At 40.9% G+C, this 21,346-nt stretch overlaps 1 protein-coding gene across 8 annotated transcripts in view; it reads right to left on the bottom strand.

Annotated features, from left to right (window-relative positions):
- The window catches only part of FYB2 (FYN binding protein 2), a 132,451-nt gene that overhangs the window by 20,554 nt on the left and 90,551 nt on the right, over nt 1-21,346 (bottom strand). For all 8 annotated transcript variants that reach the window (XM_060409649.1, XM_060409627.1, XM_060409638.1 and 5 more), the window contains exons 8-11: nt 20,037-20,136; nt 18,036-18,195; nt 10,887-10,998; nt 2,309-2,407 (exon numbers count right to left, since the gene is read on the bottom strand). In XM_060409649.1, coding sequence (XP_060265632.1) covers nt 2,309-2,407; nt 10,887-10,998; nt 18,036-18,195; nt 20,037-20,136 — 471 coding nt within the window. The remainder of the gene's footprint in view (nt 1-2,308; nt 2,408-10,886; nt 10,999-18,035; nt 18,196-20,036; nt 20,137-21,346) is intronic.

Below are 21,346 nucleotides of genomic sequence, written 5' to 3' on the forward strand. Positions count from 1 at the left end.
TGGAGATGCTGGACTCTTGACTATGTACAGGTTTAAACAGAGAGGTGACTTAAGGGGAGAATGCCAGGCCAGACGGAGATGGAAGATGGTAAATGTGCCAAGTAGGAGAGGACACTTGGCTAAGTAGATTGTCCAGTTTTCCTCAAATCTCATAGTTAAGGAGACCACATGGAAAGAAGTATGATATGGTAGGGGAAAAATTCATGTGTTTTAAGCAACTAATTTAAGCTCAGTCCTATGGGCCTGGCAACAAAAGGTAAATAAAGTTCTGTGTTATCTTGGTATGTCTCTATGGCAATAATTGAAAAATTAAGGTAAAGAGGCAAATTTTTGCAAAATTTAAGGGGAAAAAAATCTTTTCAGACCTTACTAAAAATGGTAGATTTTCCCCTGAATGTAGTGAATTTATCTTTATAGAGGTGTGCAGACACAGAGATTTGGCCTCTTAGGAATAGCTCCAGAGAAGCTTGTGTAGTGGGTTGTACTAGGCAATATGGACCCTTCTTACCCCGAGATTCTCTGACTGTAAGGAAAAGGATTTCTTGTAATAGATCTTATAAGATTTGCACAGGATGTTTTGGAAACGCAGAAAAGAAACTGGTAATACAGGTTTGGGATTCACGGAATGCATCACAGAAGGGATAATATTTGACCAAATTTTAAGAGAAGACTAGAACTCTGATAATCAAAGGAAGATAGAGGAGCGCAGATGCGTTTCAGACCTATGGATATCATGGTTAAAAGCAAGGAGGCATGAAATACCATGGTGTACATATAGGGTGTGTGTTATGGGGTGGAGCTGAGAGTAAATCTGAGTAAGATGGAGCTGGACAAGTAGGAAGGGGACTGCCATAATGGTATTTACTTGCAATGAAAAAGGATTGGATATTTGTTCTAAAAGTCATAAACAGTCACTGAATAGTTCTAAGAAAAAGGAAGTCACATTTACATGCATAAAACATCAGCATTCTCACCTGGATTAAATTTTTAAGGGGCTGCAGGCACCATGCTAATAATTTTTGTCAGAAGCATGTAACCTGCTAAGGTCAGGGTGTGCCTTTAAGGGTCTCACCGGCCACTAGGACTAGACTCTGTCTTCCATGTTTAGGGCTGCAATTTGTAAACCTCATATACTGTATAAATCTCTTGGTAGATCTAGATCCAACATACAGTTAGACTTAAATTCATGTTGCTTTAAGGTTTTATCATTGAAAAGAACTTCAAGGTAAAATAACAAATTCCATGTCAACATATGTAGTGACCGGGGGCAAATTATTTTACCATCCCGTGCCCTCATAAAATACAGATCTATGTCTATGTTTCTCTCCCTCCCTCTCTGAAGTGCCTTCAGAGACCACGCAATCTCCTATTATAAGCTAAAAGAAATGCGGTCCCTATGGATGCAAAATGGAAGTGACTTGCCCATAGTTTCACACTGAATAAATGGAAGAGCTGAAATGAGAATCCAGAATCCAGTCTCTCCTACACATGAATTGTAACATTCCCAGTTCCCATCAGTAATTAGCTAGGGTGAACATGGAGGGTCCCTTCCAGAGCTAAGACTGAGATACATGGACCGTTCAGCTGAAAAGTTCATCTCCCCTCTCCACACACTACCTCTCTCAAGAGAGGCAAATTAGAATATGGAAGTGTAGACAAAAACCACTGGAGCCTGTAGGACTGAGAAAGCATGCTGCTGCTGCAAAGTTACTTCAGTCGTGTCCGACTCTGTGTGACCCCATAGACAGCAGCCCACCAGGCTCTCCCATCCCTGGGATTCTCCAGGCAAGAACACTGGAGTGGGTTGCCATTTCCTTCTCCAATGCATGAAAGTGAAAAGTGAAAGTGAAGTCGCTCAGTTGTGTCCGACCCTCAGCGACCCCATGGACTGCAGCCCACCAGGCTCCTCCGTCCATGGGATTTTCCAGGCAAGAGTACTGGAGTGGGGTGCCATTGCCTTCTCCAAAAGAATGTAATTAATAACGTAATGCTCAGTAGTAACAACAGGAATATATGCCAACAATGATGAAGAAGTTCCTTTCCTGGACTTTTTAAGACTTTCCCTCTACCTTTTTGTTCACAATCTTCCCTTGTCAATTTTTCAAAAAGGACATTGTCACTTTCTCACTAGCATGTGTGTGTGAGAGGCACTCAATACTGGCAAGGAGGAGGTAGGTGATAACCAGGGCTTTGGTTTTAGCATCTGGTACCCCTTTCACTAGAACAGGATGGAGACTAACAGCTGTGTAACTACCAGGGTGGCACTGCTAATCCTCTCCTAGAAAGAGAAATAAAAAGGGACTTTTACCTTATATTTTCTTTTGAATTGATTTTCTTCACTTTAAATCTACCCTTTTCTTTCTTGAAGAACTTCTGCAGTCTTTTAAGTGATGCTTTTCCATCTGAACTAAGAGGAATCAGAAAATATAAATAACATAAACATAAACATATAACACATAAACATATTTACAAACATAAATACTGTTTGAGAGAGTACTGGGGATGGGAAGCTGCTGTAGTAAAATAGATCAGAGACTTCAGTCTCATTACTATTAATAAAACAGACCCACTTAAAGAAGAGCAGGAAAATACCTTGTCAAGCCGTATGTTCTTTTTTTAGATTCTGATAGGAATTAGCACATACCAGCTATGAAGGAAATTATTACATTTCAATACAAACTTTCACCTACTCCAAATGGTCTTTATTTTACAGAGTTTATGGAGCAAAGTCTTCCTTTTAGAGACCATGACTCAGGGACCTATACATTAGTGAAATTCCTGGCTCCTGAGATTCATATCACTGATCTTTAACTTATGGGATGATAATATAACAGTGATGCTACACTGACTGCCTGCTTAATGATTAAAATTTGTCCAAATATGCCCTGATTTTGGGGGGTGGGGGAAAGGTTAGGGAAAGTGGATGATTCACCCACATCATCCCACCCAGCATAAATGCCCTATTTTCCTTTCAACCTTCAAACTTTTGCTTTTGACTGCTATTTTCCTTCCCACAATGTACCCCTAATAACTGAATTTGATTAATAATCCCCATTTGAGCAAATATTGATAACACTGAATTATTACATATTAAATTAAGCCCCAATTCCAGAGATAGCCTCATTAGCTTGAAAAGACACAGGTAAATGAAAAGACACAGGTAAATCATAACCATTGATTTCTTCCTGGAAAAAAACTGAAGCATTTTATTGCTATTTATTTATTCTTTCTCACTTACTCCCTAATGCAATATCAAAGTCTTCTACTTGGGGAGATGGACATTTTCTCAAAAGAAAAAGCAGCATGCTTAAAAATTACAAGATATGATTATATACAATTACAAATAACCTACTGATAACTATTTTATTACAACAGCTTATCTCCACTCTCTATGAAAATCTTCCCTAAAGATGGAGTGGGTAGTGATGGAGGTCATTTCCTAAACCTCAGTTTTCCCAGACTAGCAGGAAATACCCTTAGGTATGAAGTCAAGAAAAAGAGAAACTTGCTCTATCTTTGGGTGGTTGCTCTTTGTTTTGTAGACATCTTCATACATTTTTTCACTATTTTCTTTTGAAATTAAAACAATATATTTATAATGGCAGTGATACAGATTCATATTTGACACAAAATTATGGATACCTACGAGGTGCTAGGTACTCTGATCTTTTGTTTGTGAAATAGTTTTTATGGCAACATATGCACATGTTTTTACAAGCAGGTGGTAAAATTAAGTAAACACTATAAAAAGTATGTACAAACAAAAATTAATATTTGCTTCTACCCTGTTTCCATGTTTGTTCTCATTTAGTGAGAGAAAGTTAATTTATTAACAGATTCCTCCCTTGACCCTCCCCCTTTGCATATTTTACATTTAACAATCAGTCTACTAAACACCAGACATTGTGCTGAATGCTGGAGAAGTAATGGAGACAACCATACACATCTTGAACAGTCCTCCTCTATAGCATGGCTTTCACCCCACCCAACACATAGGCTTAAATACACAGATATTCTTTGAATCTACCCTGGCAATGGAGGATTTTCAAGTTCAGAACTTAATCCACATTGAGTTTAGGAGAGTCACTTAACTTCTCTATGCCTCAATTTCCTTTTTTAAAAATGAGGGTACTGTGTTTAATGATCTCTAGACTGCTCTCCATCTCTGACATTCTAAGAAGGACAAAACAAAAACCAGTAGCATTTGATTATCCCTTCTCCATTACCTTTTCATTCATTTAAAAGATTTTTTTAAATATCTTAACATGTGCCTGGCATTATGACATGGGTAAGGAAAAACGGTAAGTGTAAAGAAGAAAATCATCTAAGAGGGAAGACAGCTAATGAATCACATAAATATAGAATTTTTAATAACTGTGACAAGTGCTGTTAAAGAAAGGGTAATGGTAATACTATAAGACTACATACTTAGGAGAATATTCCCTAGGGAATAATGATTGAGCTGAGATCAGAAGAAATATCAAGAGTCACTTAAACAAAGGGGCACAGAAGAGGAAAGAAAATTCCAGGAAGAGGGAGTAGCATATGCAAACACTCAGCAGTGGGAGCTTAGCAAGTGAGAGAAATTAAAAGGTCATCATGACTGCATCTCAAAGATGAAGACTGAGCATGTGTGAGAAGAGGCTGGAGGGGTAGGTAGGGACACTCAAGTCCTCTATACATGTTAATGTCAATTGTAAAAGTATTGGGAATATACTACAAAGCTACAGTAATCAAAAGAGTATGGTACTGGCACAAAAACAGACACATAGAGAAATGGAACAGAATAGAAAGCTGAAAAACAAACCCACACACTTATGGTCCATTAACTGATGACGAAGAAGGCAAGAATATACAATGGAGAAAAGGCAGTATTTTCAATAAGTGGTGCTTGGAAAACTAGAAGAAAACATAGGCTCTTTGACATAAGTCTTAGCAATGTATTTTTGCTATTTGGATTTGTATATTTTGCTATTTGTATTTTTGCTACTTATTTTTGTATTTGGAGCCAGATCTGTCTCCTCAGGCAAGGGATGCAAACCAAAAACAAATGAGAGCTATTCAAATTTAAAAGCTTTTGCATGGCAAATAAAAACATTAACAAGACCAAAAGACCACCTACTAAATAGGAGAAGATATTTGCAAATGATATGTCTGGTAAGGGATTAACATCCAAAATATATAACAAGAACTTAAAACTCAATATGAAAAAAAAAAAAGCAACTCAATTAAAAACAGACAGAAGGCCTAAATAGACATCTTTTCAAAAGAGACAAACAGATAGCCAATAGACACAAGGAAAGATGCTCAGTATCACTGATCATCAAGGAAATGCAAATGAAAAGCACAGTGAGATATCACCTCACATCAGTCAGAATGGCTATTGTTAAAAAGATGGCAAAAGATGTTGGTGAGGATGTGGAGGAAAGGGAACCCTCACACTGTTGGTGGGAATGGAAATTGCTACCACTACTATGGAAAACAGGATGGAGTTTCCTCAAAAAATTAAAACTGTTGTATAATCCAGCAGTTCCACTCTTGAGTATATCTGAAGAAGATGAAGACACCTAATTCAAAAAGATATACAGACCCTAATGTTCATAGCAACATTATTTACAATGGCCAAGATATGGACGCAACCTCAGTACCTGTAAACAGATGAATGGATAAAGAAGATGTAGCATACACACATACACATAAGAATACTAAGCCATAAAAAAAATGAAATTTTTGCCATTTTCAGCAACATGGGTGAACTTGGAGAATATTATGCTTAAACATACAGAGAGACAAATACTGTATGTTTTCACTTACAACTGGAATCTGTGAAATAAAAAATAAGTAAAAGAATGAAACAGACTTGCAGATACAGAGAACCAGTGGTTACTGACCTGCCTGTAAGTGTCTGAGGGTCTCCTGTAGAGGTGTGAGTCAGCAATGGCCTGACACAGGGACCGGGCACTGGCAGCAGCAGTCCTGGGAGCCACAATGTGTGGCATAAATTCTCTTGGAGGGGGTTGCCATTAGCCCTACCATAAAGCTGCCGGATGGGTGACCCACAAACTGAAGAACAATTATAACAAAGAAGTTCTCTTACTGTTGGAGGTTCTAGGCTCCACATCATATTCCCCCACCTGGGGATCTGGAAAAGGGACTGGAAATCCCCAGGGAATCTGAACATCAGCAGGATTGGATTATAGAACTTCCACAGGATTAGGGGAAACAGAGACTCTTGGAGGGCACAAACAAAACCTTGTATACACCAGAACCCAAGGGAAAGGAGCAGTGCCCCATAAGAGACTGAGCCAGACCTGCCTGTGAGTGTTTGAGGGTCTCCTGCAGAGGCGTGACCTGCGATGGGGTCAGGGGCAGCAGCAGTACTGGGAGGTGTGGTGTGTTGGCATAAGTCCTCTCGGAGGAGGTCGCCATTATCCCTACCATAGAACCTCTGCCTCTAACACAGGGATTGCAGACTCCCAGGACTGGGTCACCTCAGGCCAGACAACTAACAGGGAAGGAGCACAGCCCCACCCATCAGCAGAAAACTGGATTAAAGAGTTACTGAACATGGCTCTGCCCACCCGAGGAAGACCCAGTTTCCCCAACAGCCTGTCCCTCCCATCAGGAAGCTTGTGCAAGCCTCTTATCCATCAGAGGGCAGACAGAAGAAGAAATATAATCCCATGGCCTCCAGAACAAAAACTGCAATCACAGAAAACTAACCAAAACAATCACATGGATTAGACTTGTGTAACTCAATGAAACTATGAGACATGCCATTTAGGGCCACCCAAGACAGGTCATGGTGGAGAGTTCTGACAAAATGTGGTCAAATGGAGAAGGAAATGGCAAACCAGTATTCTTGCCTTGAGAACCCCCATGAACAATATGAAAAGGCAAAAAGAAATGACAGCAGAAGATGAGTCCCCCAGGTTGGTAGGTGTCCAATATGCTACTTGGGAATAGTGGAGAACTAGCTCCAGAAAGAATGAAGAGGCTGAGCCAAAGTGGAAATGATGCCCTGTTGTGGATGTGTCTAGTGGTGAAAGTAAAGTCCAATACTGTGAAGAACAATTTGCGTAGGAACCTAGAATGTTAGGTCCATGAATCAAGGTAAACTGGATGTGGTCAAATAGGATATGGCAAGAGTAAACATTTATGTTTTAGAAATTAGTGAACTAAAATGGATGGGAATGGGTGAATTTAATTCAGATGACCATTATATCTACTACTGTGGACAAGAATTCTTGAGAAGAAATGGAGTACCTCTCATAGTCAACAAAAAGACTCCAAAATGCATTACTTGCATGCAGTCTCAAAAATGACAGAATGATCTCGGTTCGTTTCCAAGGCAAACCATTCAACATCATGGTAATCCAAGTCTATGCCCCAACCACTGATGCTGAAAAGCTGAAGCTGAATGGTTCTATGAAGACCTACAAGATCTTCTAGAATTAATACCCCCAAAAGATGTCCTTTTCATCATAGAGGATTGGAATGCAAAAGTAGCAAGTCAAGAGATACCTGGAGTAACACTCAACTTTGATCTTGGGAGTATGAACTGAAGCAGGGCAAAGGCTAACAGAGTTTTGCCAAGAGAACCCACTGGTCATAGCAAACACCCTCTTCCAACAACACAAGTGATGACTCTACACATGGACATCACCAGATGGTCAACACCAAAATCAGATTGATTATATTCTTTGCAGCCAAAGATGGAGACGTTCTATACAGTCAGCAAAAACAAGACCTGGAGCTGAATGTGGCTCAGATCATGAACTCCTTATTGCAAAATTCAGGCTTAAATTGGAGAAAGTAGGGAAAACCACTAGACCATTCAGGTATGATCTAAATCAAATCCCTTATGATTATACAGTAAAAGTGATAAATAGATTCAAGGGATTAGATCTGAGAGACAGAGTGCCTGAAGAAATATGGATGGAGGTTCATAATTTTGTATAGGAAGTGGTGACCAACACAATCCCCAGGGAAAAGAACTGAAACAAGGCAAAATGGTTGCCTGAGGAGGCCTTACAAATTGCTGAGAAAAGAAGAGAAGTGGAAGGCAAAGAAGAAAGGGAAGGATATACCCAACTGAATTCAGAGTTCCAAAGAACAGCAAGGAGAGATAAGAAAGCCTTAAGTAAATAATGCAAAGATATAAAGGGAAACAATAGAATGGGAAAGACTAGAAATCTCTTCAGGAAAATTATATACCAAGGGAACATTTCATGCAAAGATGGGCACAATAAAGGATAGAAATATCAATGACCTAATAGAAGCAGAAGAGATTAAGAAGAGGTGCAAGAATACACAGAAGAACTGTACCAAAAATTTCTTAATGACCTGGATAACCATGACGATGTGGTCACTCACCTAGAGCCAAACATCCAGGAGTGTGAAGTCAAGTGGACCTTAGGGAGCATTACTATGAACAAAGCTAGCAGACATGATAGAATTCCAGTTGAGGTATTTCAAATCCTAAAAGATGAGCTGTGAAAGTGCTGCACTCAATATGCCAGCAAATTTGGAACTCAGAAGTGGCTACAAGACTGGAAAAGTTCAGTTTTCATTTCAGTCCCAAAGAAGGGCAATGCCAAAGAATATTCAAACTACCACACAATTGTGCTTATTTCACATGCTAGCAAGGTCATGCTCAATATCTTTCTAGCTAGGTTTAAGCAGTACATGAACTGAGAACTTCCAGATGTTCGAACTGGATTTAGAAAAGGCAGGTGAACCAGAGTTCAAATTGCCAACATTGTTGGATTACAGAAAAAGCAAGAGAACTTCAGAAAAATTTCTACTTTTGCTTCATTGACTATGTTAAAGCCTTTGATTGTGTGGATCACAACAAACTGTGGGAAAATCTTAAAGAAATGGGAATACCAGACCACCTTACATGCTTCCTGAGAAACTTGCATGCAGGTCAAGAAGCAACAGTTCGAACTGGATATGGAACAGTGAACTGGTTCAAAAATGGGTACAATATATATCAAGGCTGTATATTGTCACCCAGCTTATTTAACTTCTGTGCTGAGTACATCATGTGAAATGCTGGGCTGGATGAATCACAAGCTGCAATCAAGATGCTTGGAGAAATATCAACAACCTCAGGTATGCAGATGATACTACTCTAAAGGCAGAAAGTGAAGAGAAACTTAAGAGCCTCTTGGTGAAGGATGAAAGAGGAGAATGAAAAAGGTGACTTAAACTCTACATTCAAAAAATTAAAATTATGGACTCCAGTACCATCACTTCATGGCAAACAGATGGGGAAAAGTAGAAACAGTGGCAGATTTTCTTTTCTTGGGCTGCAAAATCACTGAGGATGGTGACTGCAGCTACGCAATTATTAAAAGACACTTGCTCCCTGGAAGAAAAGCTATGACAAACCCAGACAGCATATTAAAAAGCAGAGACCTCACTTTACTGACAAAGTTCAGTACAGTCAAAGCTATGATTTTCCAGTAGTTATGTATGGATGTGAGAAAAGTGAAGTCGCTCAGTCGTGTCCAACTCTTTGGGACCCCATGGACACCAGGCTCCTCCATCCATGGGATCTTCTAGGCAAGAGTACTGGAGTGGGTTGCCATTTCCTTCTCCAGGAAATCTTCCTGACCCAGGGATCGAGCCCAGGTCTCCCACATCGTACACAGATGCTTTACCATCTGAGCCACCAGGGATGTGAGAGTTGGACCATAAGGAAGGCTGAATGCCGAAGAATTGATGGTTTCCAATTGTGGTGTTGGAGAAGACTCTTGAGAGTCCCTTGAACAGCAAGGAGATCAAACCAGTCGATCCTAAAGGAAATCAACCTTGGCTATTCATTGGAAGGACTGATGCTGAAGCTCCAATACTTTGGCCACCTGATGCGAAGAGTTGACTCATTGGGAAAGACCCTGATGCTGGGAAAGATTGAGGGCAGGAAGAGAAGGGGGTAATAGAGGATGAGATGGTTAGATGGCATCACTGACTCAATGGACATGAATTGGGGCAAACTCTGGGTTATAGTGAAGGACAGAGAAGCCTGATGTGCTGCAGTCCATGGTGTTGCAGAGAGTCAGACACAACATAATTACTGAACAGCAATAACAGTGGTTACCAGAGGGAAGAAGAGGGGAGGACAGGGCAGGTTGGGGAGGATTGAAAGAGCATTAAGGTATACAAACTGCTACCTATAAATAAGATACAAGATATAAGGATATAATGTATAGCACAGGGACTATGACCAGTATTTTATAATAACTTTAAATGGAGTATAATCTATAAAAATATTGAATCTTCTGTGTTGTACACTTGAAACTAATGTTGTGAATCAACTATACTTCAATTTAAAACATATTGAGAATCCATAGAAGTATTATAAGTAAAACACATTCTATCACCAGTCTTGGGTAGTGAGGAGATCAGGAAGTTTCATACCAAAGTTGCTTCGTTATCACAAAAGACCCATTACCAGCATCTTCCTGATTCTAAATGCATCTATTCATACATACCTTGAACCACTTCTATTAGTTTATCATCACTTCACCCAAATGGCATTAATACAAGTATATAAGATACCTTATTACTAATGTGCCACAGAAATTCAGCAATTCCTCCTGACAGTTTCAAGTATCTTCTTATACTTACCATTATGTGAGATAAATGAATTAAAGAAATCTGACTTTGCTCTATGGGGAGAAAAGATACAAAGACCATTGACCTATTGTGTTGTACGTTTTTTGGCCATGCCAGCATTTGTGATCTTAGTTCCCTGACCAGGAATCAAACCCACGCCCCTTGCATTGGAAGCATGGAGTCTTATCCACTTGACCACCAGAGAAGCACATGTATTTTACAGTCTTAGCACATTCATCTCACTGCAGGGCTGAAATGCTTACCTCCTACTCCCAGAGCACTCAACATCGTCATCGTTCTCTGAAACGGAATTTGGCTTAATGGCTCCTTGGCCCTGGGTTTCTTTAGTCATCTCCAAGGCCTTCACATAATCACCTGCAAGGAAAACAGAGAACCCCCTGAGAATATTTCATCAACCACTCCTAAATGCGTTCACATACATCAAGAATACAAAAAGGCAGATTAAGTTAGCTAACACTGGACAATAACTTTGGTTTGGATGATCCTGTTGCAAGCCACCTCACCTTACTGAGCCTCAGTTATGGTTCTCTCAAGCTGGGATAATGATGGTAACCCCTACTCTCAGATGACTGTGGCAAGGAGTAATACATCTTTATGAAAGGTTGCTAATTACCCAGTAAGCCAATGACCCCTCCTTCTTCTTGGAGGGTTCTTCCTCTAATCCTCAACCTCAAATGTTGAAGTCTGCCACAGTACAGCCCCTGTGGTTTCTCTTCCTACATTTAAATGCCTTTATCCAGTTTTGTCAAAGAAGGCAATGGCACCCCACTCCAGTACTCTTGCCTGGAAAATCCCAAGGATGGAGGAGCCTGGTGGGCTGCAGTCCATGGGGTTGCTAAGAGTCAGACATGACTGAGCGACTTCACTTTCACTTTTCACTTTCATGCACTGGAGAAGAAAATGGCAACCCACTCCAGTGTTCTTGCCTGGAGAATCCCAGGGATGGGAGAGCCTGGTGGGCTGCTGTCTATGGGGTCACATAGAGTCGGACACAACTGAAGCAACTTGGCAGCAGCAGCAGCATCCAGTTTTGTAGCATTTTTTTTCCTTAAAGTAAAATTTCTTAGGTTGATTGAGTACACACCAACATTTATTATTCATTAATGATAGCATCAGTGAGATAGTATGCCAGGTTGAAAATGTCTAGGGATTGTTTGCACAAGTAGCTAGCCTGTTAACTGCAGAATTTGGTTTATTTCACAGGGCTGTAAACTTGTCATAGCCATAAAACTGCCACCTTTTTATCAGTTGGCATAGGTTAATATTTAGAGCATTGGTGATTCAGAACCATTTTCAGATATGAACTATTAATCAGAAATAAGTAGTAATATATCTGATAAATAGCAACATGCACATTGACTTTTGTCTATTAATTAAAAGCACCAGACAACAAGATTTTATCTATCTTTATTCTTCTGATAAGAAGTCAATTAGCACATCAGCCCCAAACCCCAAATCTCAATGAATGTCAGCTCCCAGAGGCACAAAGGCCCTGCTTTTCCTTACAGAGTTATCAGTAAGTTTCTCTAGCACAAATATTTTTTTTTAATTAAGAATACCATTTATGTTTTTAACTTTTTATTTTATAAGCAAAGATGCTCTTATTTCAGGATTTTTTTTTAAAATTTCTTTCCTTTCGACTGAAGCAAAATTTTATGGCTTCATTTTAAAAATATAAAGAAGAAAGTGAAGTTGCTCATTCGTGTCCAACTCTTTGCAACCCCATGGACTGCAGCCTACCAGGCTCCTCTGTCCATGGCATTTTCCAGGCAAGAGTACTGGAGTGGGTTGCCATTTCCTTCTCCAGGGGATCTTCCTGACCCAAGGATCGAACACGGGTCTCCCGCATTGTAGGCAGACGCTTTACCATCTGAGCTACCAAGGAAGCCTTAAAAAAAACATAGACAACTTAAAAACATAGACAACTCCCAAATTTACATCTCTAACCTAGACATCTCTCTCATGAGTTCTAGATACTTCGCCAGCCTTCATACTGCTTCCATTTGGTTGTCTCAACATATTACATTCCAAACCAAACTTTTTACTTTCTGCAAATGTGTTCTTCCTGAAGTCAGCCTTATCTCAATGATGAGTGGCAACCCACCTTTCTAGTTGCTCAGGTCCAAAACCTTGAAGACATTCTTGGCTCCTGTATTATATCCCACCTCCAATCACAGCCATCCATCAGCTTGACTTTCACATTTATATCCTGAATCCAAAAATACACATCTCAACTCAACCATGGTACCCTCCTCCAAGCTACCATTGTCTTTCACTTAAATTATTGCAACAAACTCATAACAGGTCCCAGATTCTTCCTCTACGTTCTTCTTTCAAGACAGCAGCCAAGATGATTCTTTAAAATGCAAGTCAGATCGTTTCTGTTCTTGTGCTCAAAACCTTTCACTGTTGTTGTTTTTTTTTTTAATATTACTTAGAATAAATGCCAATGTTCTTCCAATGGTCTACAAAAGCCCCTGGTCCTTTGTTATATCTCTGACCTCATCTCCTACCACAGTCTCCTTCATCACTGCTCCAGCCACACCAGCCTCCTTGCTATTCTACCAGCACATCTAATAGGCTCTTGCCCAGGATAGCTGCATTCCTTCCCCACTCTCCCTAGAATATACTGGATAGATATGGCTCTGTTCTTCATCTGCTTTGTGTCTTTGAGGTCATCTGTCAGCCCTTTAAAACTACAACATCTACTTCCTCTACCTACTTCATTAATTATATTTTGCTTTATTATATTTTCTATATTTATTAAAATTCCACATAGTGAATATTTTATTGTTTATATATTTATCATCTGTCTCCTCTGATCAGAATGCAACCTCCATAATTTTTGTCTGGTTTGTTTACTGCTATACCCACAATGCCTAGAACAATTCTGGGGACATAAAAGGCCCTTAAATGTTTTTACTATTGAATGATTTGAATGCATATTCAAAACACTCTAATTAGAGAGTGTTATGCTTATAGTATTTACAGATATTTTGAAATGTATATTTAGTGTTTTATTACATACATTTTATTTGTTCTATTTTTCCCTCATTTTCCTTGTGTTTGACTGACTGAGGTTTCTTCTCTTTTTCTTCATTCTGTTTTTCTTGTTTGGAAGGTACACACTCTATGTCTGTCTTTCAACAGTTATGTTAGTAAAATTACAGTATGACAGGAAAGGGCACAAATCATGAGTAGAGCTCAATAAATTTTCCCAAAGTGAATATGAGGATCGGATGGTAACAGATTTTTTTTCCTTTACCCAGCACCAGGAGCAAATGAGCAAATTTCCTGCTGCTCCCTGGGGTTTGTCTTTAATGTTCTTCTGTTTTTTTAATGGAAGGGAGGAGTTCTTTTTATTTTGTTCATTTTTTTCCAAAAGAGACCCATTCGTGTAGAAGGAATTAGAAAAACAACTGTATTTTTTTTTCCTCAAAACTTTCCTCTCTGTTTTCATGCCCACTTTCCTTGACTAAGCATTTTGTGCTCCTCATCACAAATATTGCAGAGAACTGTTCAGGGGGCTTAGCACACGTTTATTACAGACTCCCTTTGTGCTTTAGCAGTGTGTACAGATTACTTAGAAGAATTTTCTTCAGACTGTTTTCAACATAGTGTAATCCCGAAATCTGTCATGACTCTTCAAGGACAATACATAATTGCTTGAAAATGGCTTTCAGCCCCATGTTTAGGCCTCTCCTTTAACTCTTATTTACTTTAGCTTGTTTTCCTCCCTTTCCGCCCTTCCATTTTTTTCTATAGTCCAAATTAGCCTATCCATTTTTCATCTAAAGACGTGTTTTTTGATTCAGTACTGCCTCTGTGCTTTCTCGTGTGTCATTTATCTCATTAGAAATGTCTTTATTTGTCCTATTTAATCTTTTAAAAAATTTTTATGGTTTAAGAGCACTTGAGGTCTACTCTTGTAAATTTAGAAGTACATAATATAGTATTGTTAACAACAGGCATAGTGCTATCCATTCTGTGTGGACATAATTCTTTGAGGTCCCAGCTTTATACAGCAGTCTCCTATTGTATGAGCTTCCCAGATGGCTCCGTGTTAAAGAATCCACATGTCAATGCAGGAGACACAGGTTTGATCCCTGGGTCAGGAAGATCCCCTGAAGGAGGAAAAGGCAACCCACTCCAGTATTCTTGCCTGGAGAACCCCATGGACAGAGGAGCCTGGCGAGCTGCACTCCATGGGGTCACAAAAGAGTCCGATATGAATGGGTATGCACACATGCACGCTCCTATTAGACACTCACTTTGGGCAGGCCCTGGGATATAGCTCCTGTCCTCTGCACACCATGCATTCAAAACGGGAGAACAAAGGATTCAGAGCTCAGTGAAAGGCCTCAGGGCAAGAGCAGCTTTGGCGCTCACTCACTTCTCAGGGTTCCTGGTTCCTGCAGGCCTGTGGATGCTCCTTTTAAGTCAGCTCTGCGATGCTTTAATGAATTGTCCCCTCCACTCCCAATTTTCTTCTTCACTTGAGTTGTTTCAGTCAGAAGAACCATTAAGATTGTCACATCTGCCATACTCTCTCACTGAAGTCTGATTTATTATTTCATTCTTTCCTTTAACAAAGTTTTGTTGGTTGCAGGTTGCAGAGATACAGAGAAAAATGTCAAATGGTCTCCTACCCCAAGGTGTTCACAGTGAACCACAGGAAACAAACGTGTACACCATGAGTTATAAAGTAAAGCATGCTGTAATTGTTTCAGAAAAGCAAGTGAGCAAAGAGAACTGACAGTTATTTAGCAATGAACCAGATACTTTTGTTAGGTAGTCAGAATAGGGAAGAGAGTCCAGAATGGCAGTGGCTGAAAGATAAGGAAGAGAAAAGCCCGCGAAAAAAGAACAAATGGATCGCATCTTTGGATCAACGTGCCCTCATGCCTCGAAGATGGATTTTCCTGCTATCTTCTAAATAAAATAGAGCTGTAACACTGAGCTATAACACTGATTTGTCTAAGACAAAGACACGAAGAGAAGAGCACCCCAGCGTGCAGGAGAGAGAGAGAGAGAGCACTTTGGCTCCTCTTTTTATATGTTTTTCTCTCCCTGGGCCTGTCCTATGTAAATTGGGCCAGCCAGGAGTGTTGTTTGTTTTACCCGAGGTCCTCACTCCAGTCCTCGGAGCTTCCTTTGTTCTACTTTCGCAGGCTTTCCTCTTCCTTATCTTTTAGCCACAGCCATTCTCGACTCTTTTCCCTATTCTAACTACTAACACTTTATGTTGGAGAAGGAAACGGCAACCCACTCCAGTACCCTTGCCTGGAAAATCCCATGGACAGAGAGACTGGTATGCTAGAGTCCATGGGGTCGCAAAGAGTCAGACATGACTGAGCAACACTTTATATGCACTGACAAAGAGCCCTGGGAAATAAATAGTACTGTCCCCACGTGTACATAAAAGTACGTGAACTTCCCAGGGTTGTAGGATTAATACATAGTGGTTTGGTGTCCCAGAATGCTTGAATCTGAAAAGAACCAAATACATCACTTTTCTGACAAAGGTCGTTTCTGGTAGTCATGTACAGATGTGAGAGTTGGATCTCATAAAGAAGGCTGAATGCAGAAGAACTGATGCTTTTGAATTATGCTGGAGAAGACTCTTGAGAGTCCCTTGGAAAGCAAGTAGATCAAACCAGTCCATCCTACAGGAAATCAACCCTAAATATCCTTTGGAAGGACTGATGCTGAAGCTCGAATACTTTGGCCACCTTGCAAAGAGACAATTCACTGGAAAAGACCCTGAGGCTGGGAAAGATTGAGAGCAGGAGGAGAAGGGGATGACAGAGGATGATATAGTTGGATGGTATCATTGACTCAATGGATATGAGTTTGAGCAAACTCTGGGAGATAGTGAAGGACAGGGAAGGCTGGCATGCTGCAGTCCATGGGGTTGCAAAGAGTCAGACACGACTTAGTGACTGAAGAACGAAAACCTACTATGGAAAACTGGTCATTCCATTGCTGTTTTGGTGTCCTGGAAACAGAGGAATGAGCAATTATGGTCCCTGGAGAGTAGGACAGTGGAGTCTAGGTGTAAGGAAGGTAAGGAGGGCCTCAGAAGAACTGACTTTGGAGATGGATCCTGAAAGATGGCTAAGACATCAGCAGGTAGAGGGTGGGCAGAAAGGCATTTCAGACACAGTAAAGAGTTCAGGCAAAGTGATGGGGGCACTTACGCACATGTCACAGTCAGTTAACTTAGAATAACAGTGTATAGGGAAGGAAGTGCATGGCAGGGATGCAGGCAGCTAGCCTAGAGGCGGATTTTATAGGGCCTGAGTCAACCTCATGATTGTAATATATTCTTATAACTTTGATTGTAACACGTTATGACATGTCAGCGGTTTGCCGTGAATTATTGGACTGGAGTAGACGTCTGTTTTGTCTATTCAGTGTCTACTTTTTTCCCTATGATAACAGCTCTTAACTTGGGAAATCCTTCAATCTGAAATGATACTGTTTTGGTAGAACTAATTCTGCCTCCAGCTACAGATGTGAATTTATGACAGAGGCCTGGGTCAGTCAGAGCATCCTATCCCACATTCATGATGATTGGACCAAGACTGGCATGGGACACAATCAAGCCAGTAAGACTCAAATCTGGACCTTTTCTTAAAGCTGTTGAGAGGATAACCACTTCCAGCTTTCTGTTGGGGTTCCTAAGAGGATAGATAGCGTGCAAATCTGTCACTGCCAGGTGCCAGCTTGTCTCCACAAGGGTAGAGTTTGCTTGAAGATGGAGCCAAGAGGGAGGGGGACAAAGCCAGGAGCAAAAAAAGTAATACTGAGTCCCTGGGATACTGTTTGTGTCCCTGAGTCCAGCCATGTCCAGACCTTCTGCTAGGTAAGCCTCCTTCTCTTTTGCTTAACACAGTATGATTTTATTACAGTTACTTGCAATCAAGAGTTTGATTCACATGAAGATAAAAATTCAACCTGAATAAAGTCAAATAATAGTATCATACTATGTCATCAAAGTGTCAATGTCTTGAGTCTACAAAAAATAACAGGTTCTGGGAGATAGAAGAAGAAATGAGTAAACATTCAACTGTGTAACTATTATGCAACATACTGTCAGATTTGGTCTGTGCCAAGTCCCAGTGAGATCTATATTATGATCCCTTTTTAATAAATGAAGAAATTGAGGAATATGAAGGATTATGTTATACAGCTAATAAGTTTAAGAGCCTTAATTTGAACTCGGGCCTTCTACCTCTAAATCTAGTACAGCTGCCTCACTCAGGCAAGTGATTTGATGTATAATAGATGCTAGGTGAATATTTATAAAATCAATTAAAATCTTGGTCACATACAGCTTTAAAATAATTCAGTAATGGTAAAAAGAACCAGGAAAAAATGGAACTCACAGTAGTCTATGGGGTGCCTGGCCGGCTGGAAGTCCTCAGGGCAAGCCTCCTCCTGGATGATGTCCATCGCAGCATCCTGCTTTCTGGCCGGCATGGTTCTCCCACCTGCGTGGTCTTCTGCCATCTGGGTTTTCCCAGGTATCTCTTCATAGATATCCACCTAAACCCAGGCAACAAGGACAGTCCTGCACTTAACTATTGGTTTTTCGCTTACTAATGCTATTCTGTATTCATTCATTCCTCCCAGCTAGTCATTGTTTGCTGTCTTACCTAACACAGTCTCATTTCTCTAAGTTTCACAAGGGCACATACAATGTCTTTTGTTCCCCTCTGAATAGCCATCGGATGTCTGGCTTGGAGGCAGGCCCACAGGATGCAATCAGGCGATAATGGCAGGCTGCCCATGGAACAGGCTCTTGATATATCTTATCTTTTCACTTTCATGCATTGGAGAAGGAAATGGCAACCCACTTCGATGTTCTTGCCTGGAGAATCCCAGGGACGGGGGAGCCTGGTGGGCTGGCGTCTATGGGGTCGCACAGAGTCAGACACGACTGAAGTGACTTAGCAGCAGCAGCATATCTTATCTTACTTGATCTTCGTGACATCTCATTTGAAAAATACCATGATTTTTCTTGATAAAGAATTTAGAAAGGTTAAATAACTGGCCCCTGGTCTCACAGCTAGTCATCTGCCCAGGCAGGACTGGATCCCAGAGCCCTGTGCTCTTGGCTACCAGGGATACACTGAAAAAGGGAGCACCCATGCTTTTGCTCTTTCATGGTATCTTGAATCATATCAGATTTCTCTGGTGGCTCAGTGGTCAAGAATCTACCTGCAATGCAGAAGCTGCAGGAGATGTGGGTTCAATCCCTGAGTCAGAGAGATTCCCTAGAGGAAGACATGGCAACCCACTATAGTATTCTTGCCTGGAGGATCCCATGGACGGAAGAGCCTGACGGGCTACAGTCCACAGGGTTGCACCGAGTCGGATTCAGCTAACTGACTGAGCACGCACACACCCTTAATCATGCGCCTCTGTTGCCGTTCTCATCATGAAACGCTCCGATGAACCCTTCCTGATCTCTGGTCCCACCACCCATCTTAACACATCATGCCACTCCCGTCTCTGGTCCCTATCTTTCATTATTAACGACTTCTCTGAATTATGCTGCTTTTTTATATTCTGTAAACATTCAGCCTATTCCAGTGGGGCCTCTGGGCCTACACCTCAGTTCAGGCCCATACCACCACCAAGATGTCTGATTTACCCAAGCCCTGCATGTGGAATAATGTGATGTGATAGGCCTATCTCAAACAGGCATCCCAGGTGTTCTGAACCCTGGTAACAGCCCTGGTGGTATCTATTGTTTAAGCCTCTGACTGTTTTCAAGGAGATAATGTCCATTGGATGTGGATATACACATATACAGTGTTTCCTATCAACAAACAGTGTTAACTGATCAGTTAATTAACAACAATAGACTTCATTTTCATGGTAGCTTACAGCTTACAAAGCACCTTCATCTATACTATTTCATTATCAAAAATAAGGTAATTCAGATGGGAGTGGGGATGGTAATCAGATAGGGGTTATTTATTCTCATTTTACACATGAGATGCCTAAGCTCAGAGATTAGGTCCCTCTTAAGCAGAGCCTCAGAGCACAGAATTTCAGGAGGCCCTCCGATCAGGTTCCACAAAAGCAGGGTGGGGACCTGAGTTGTCTCTTTGAATTTGCCCTCCAGGTGTCTCGCTGAACTCACACTAATCTCAGCCCAGTTTATGAGACCTGCTTCACAGCTAATAAGTAAGAAATTGGAGGCTAGAGTTCGGTGTTCTTGTCCTGTCAATTTCTTTTATAAGACACCCAACACCCACTCCATCTTCTGTCTTTCTGGAGAGTTGCATGGTTCAGCCTCTAAAAAGTCACTCCATGAACTGAACCTGTTATATGGATGGCCTGGACTGTTTGATCTGGAACCCTAGAATTACAGATACCTTGAAAAGATGGTCTAAGTGTAGATCTTCTGTGTTTTGAAGTTTCAATTGGTATGGTTCTTTTTCCTTCATTTGTTTATCTTCATCTTCGTGTTGGGGTCTGAAAAGTGAAGCGATACCAGGGAAAAAGTGAAGATGAGAGAGTTTTGATGATAGTGTACCCCTCAATCCTAAATGAAATGAATGAGGGAAATGAATTTAAACAGAGCTGAACCCTCCTCTTCCTTCCCCCTTCTCCTTCCCTTTCTCCTCCTTTTCTTCTTCTTTAAAGATGAGAAGACCAGGATCAAGTCAACCATAGACAATTTCCCCGCATTGCTGACTGTTCCAATCAATGCCAGAGTGAATTCCTGCTTAAAATCTAACTTCCCATTGGCTGATGGATAAAATATCAGCCCCACTGTGATTTGGCCCCCACCCTTCTTTCCAACTCCATCCTCTGCTGCTTCTCTCCATGTTTATGCTAATCTACACTCTAATTCCCCAAGCTTTCCATCCTATTTTCAGCAACTCTTCCTTCATATTTGCTAGTTCCTTTTTCAGTCATGCCTTCCCCATCTTATACTGCAGAGAAACAGAGCACCCTTTCCAGTCTGTCTAAATCAGCTCCCCTCTGAGAAGTGCTGCCTAATTCTCCCAAGCAAGTGTTGCCTCTCTTTTATCCCTCTATTGTATATTAAAATGTACAGTCTACAGATCTGCTTCTGGCTCTTCCATTTTTCCTTGACACTAACTAAAAATCAGAGCTCTGTTAAATCACATGTGTACCGCCAGCACTAATGCTTTGTAACCCGCAGTAGCAAAGTCTTCCAGCTAGCATTCCCTCATGAAAGGCATGACTACCGCACACCTATATACTGCCAATAGCTGCAGTGGAGGAGTAGAGGGAGGGAGTCAAGGTGAAGAGCATAGTCAACAAGCTGAGGACCGGGGACAGAACACTGAGGGGCATCAGCATCCAGATGTGAGCGTCTGTTTCTGGCAACATAGTGAAGCAGAGAGCTCTACAGCCACTTCTACATGGAAGGCAGAGACAGAGAGCCCTCAGAGAAAAGCAGAAGTGGTCGTGCAGGAAGGAGAAACACCAGGAGAGGGAAATATTCTGTGACAATGGGAAGAATTTTAAAGTTTCACTCATCCGATGACTGGTGACTCTTATCCACCATCAAGGCCACTAGTTCTAGAACAGCGGCTGTGGAGGGAGCGCTGGGATCCAGCCCCTATTCTGCCTCTAAGAACCTAAGATGGACGTTTCTAAAAGTCAAATGTTTCCATCTATGAACGAAAAGTCATAATGCTAGTCTCCACAG

The sequence above is a fragment of the Ovis aries genome, chromosome 1 (assembly GCF_016772045.2).
Source record: "Ovis aries strain OAR_USU_Benz2616 breed Rambouillet chromosome 1, ARS-UI_Ramb_v3.0, whole genome shotgun sequence".
Classification (NCBI taxonomy): Eukaryota; Metazoa; Chordata; class Mammalia; order Artiodactyla; family Bovidae; genus Ovis; species Ovis aries.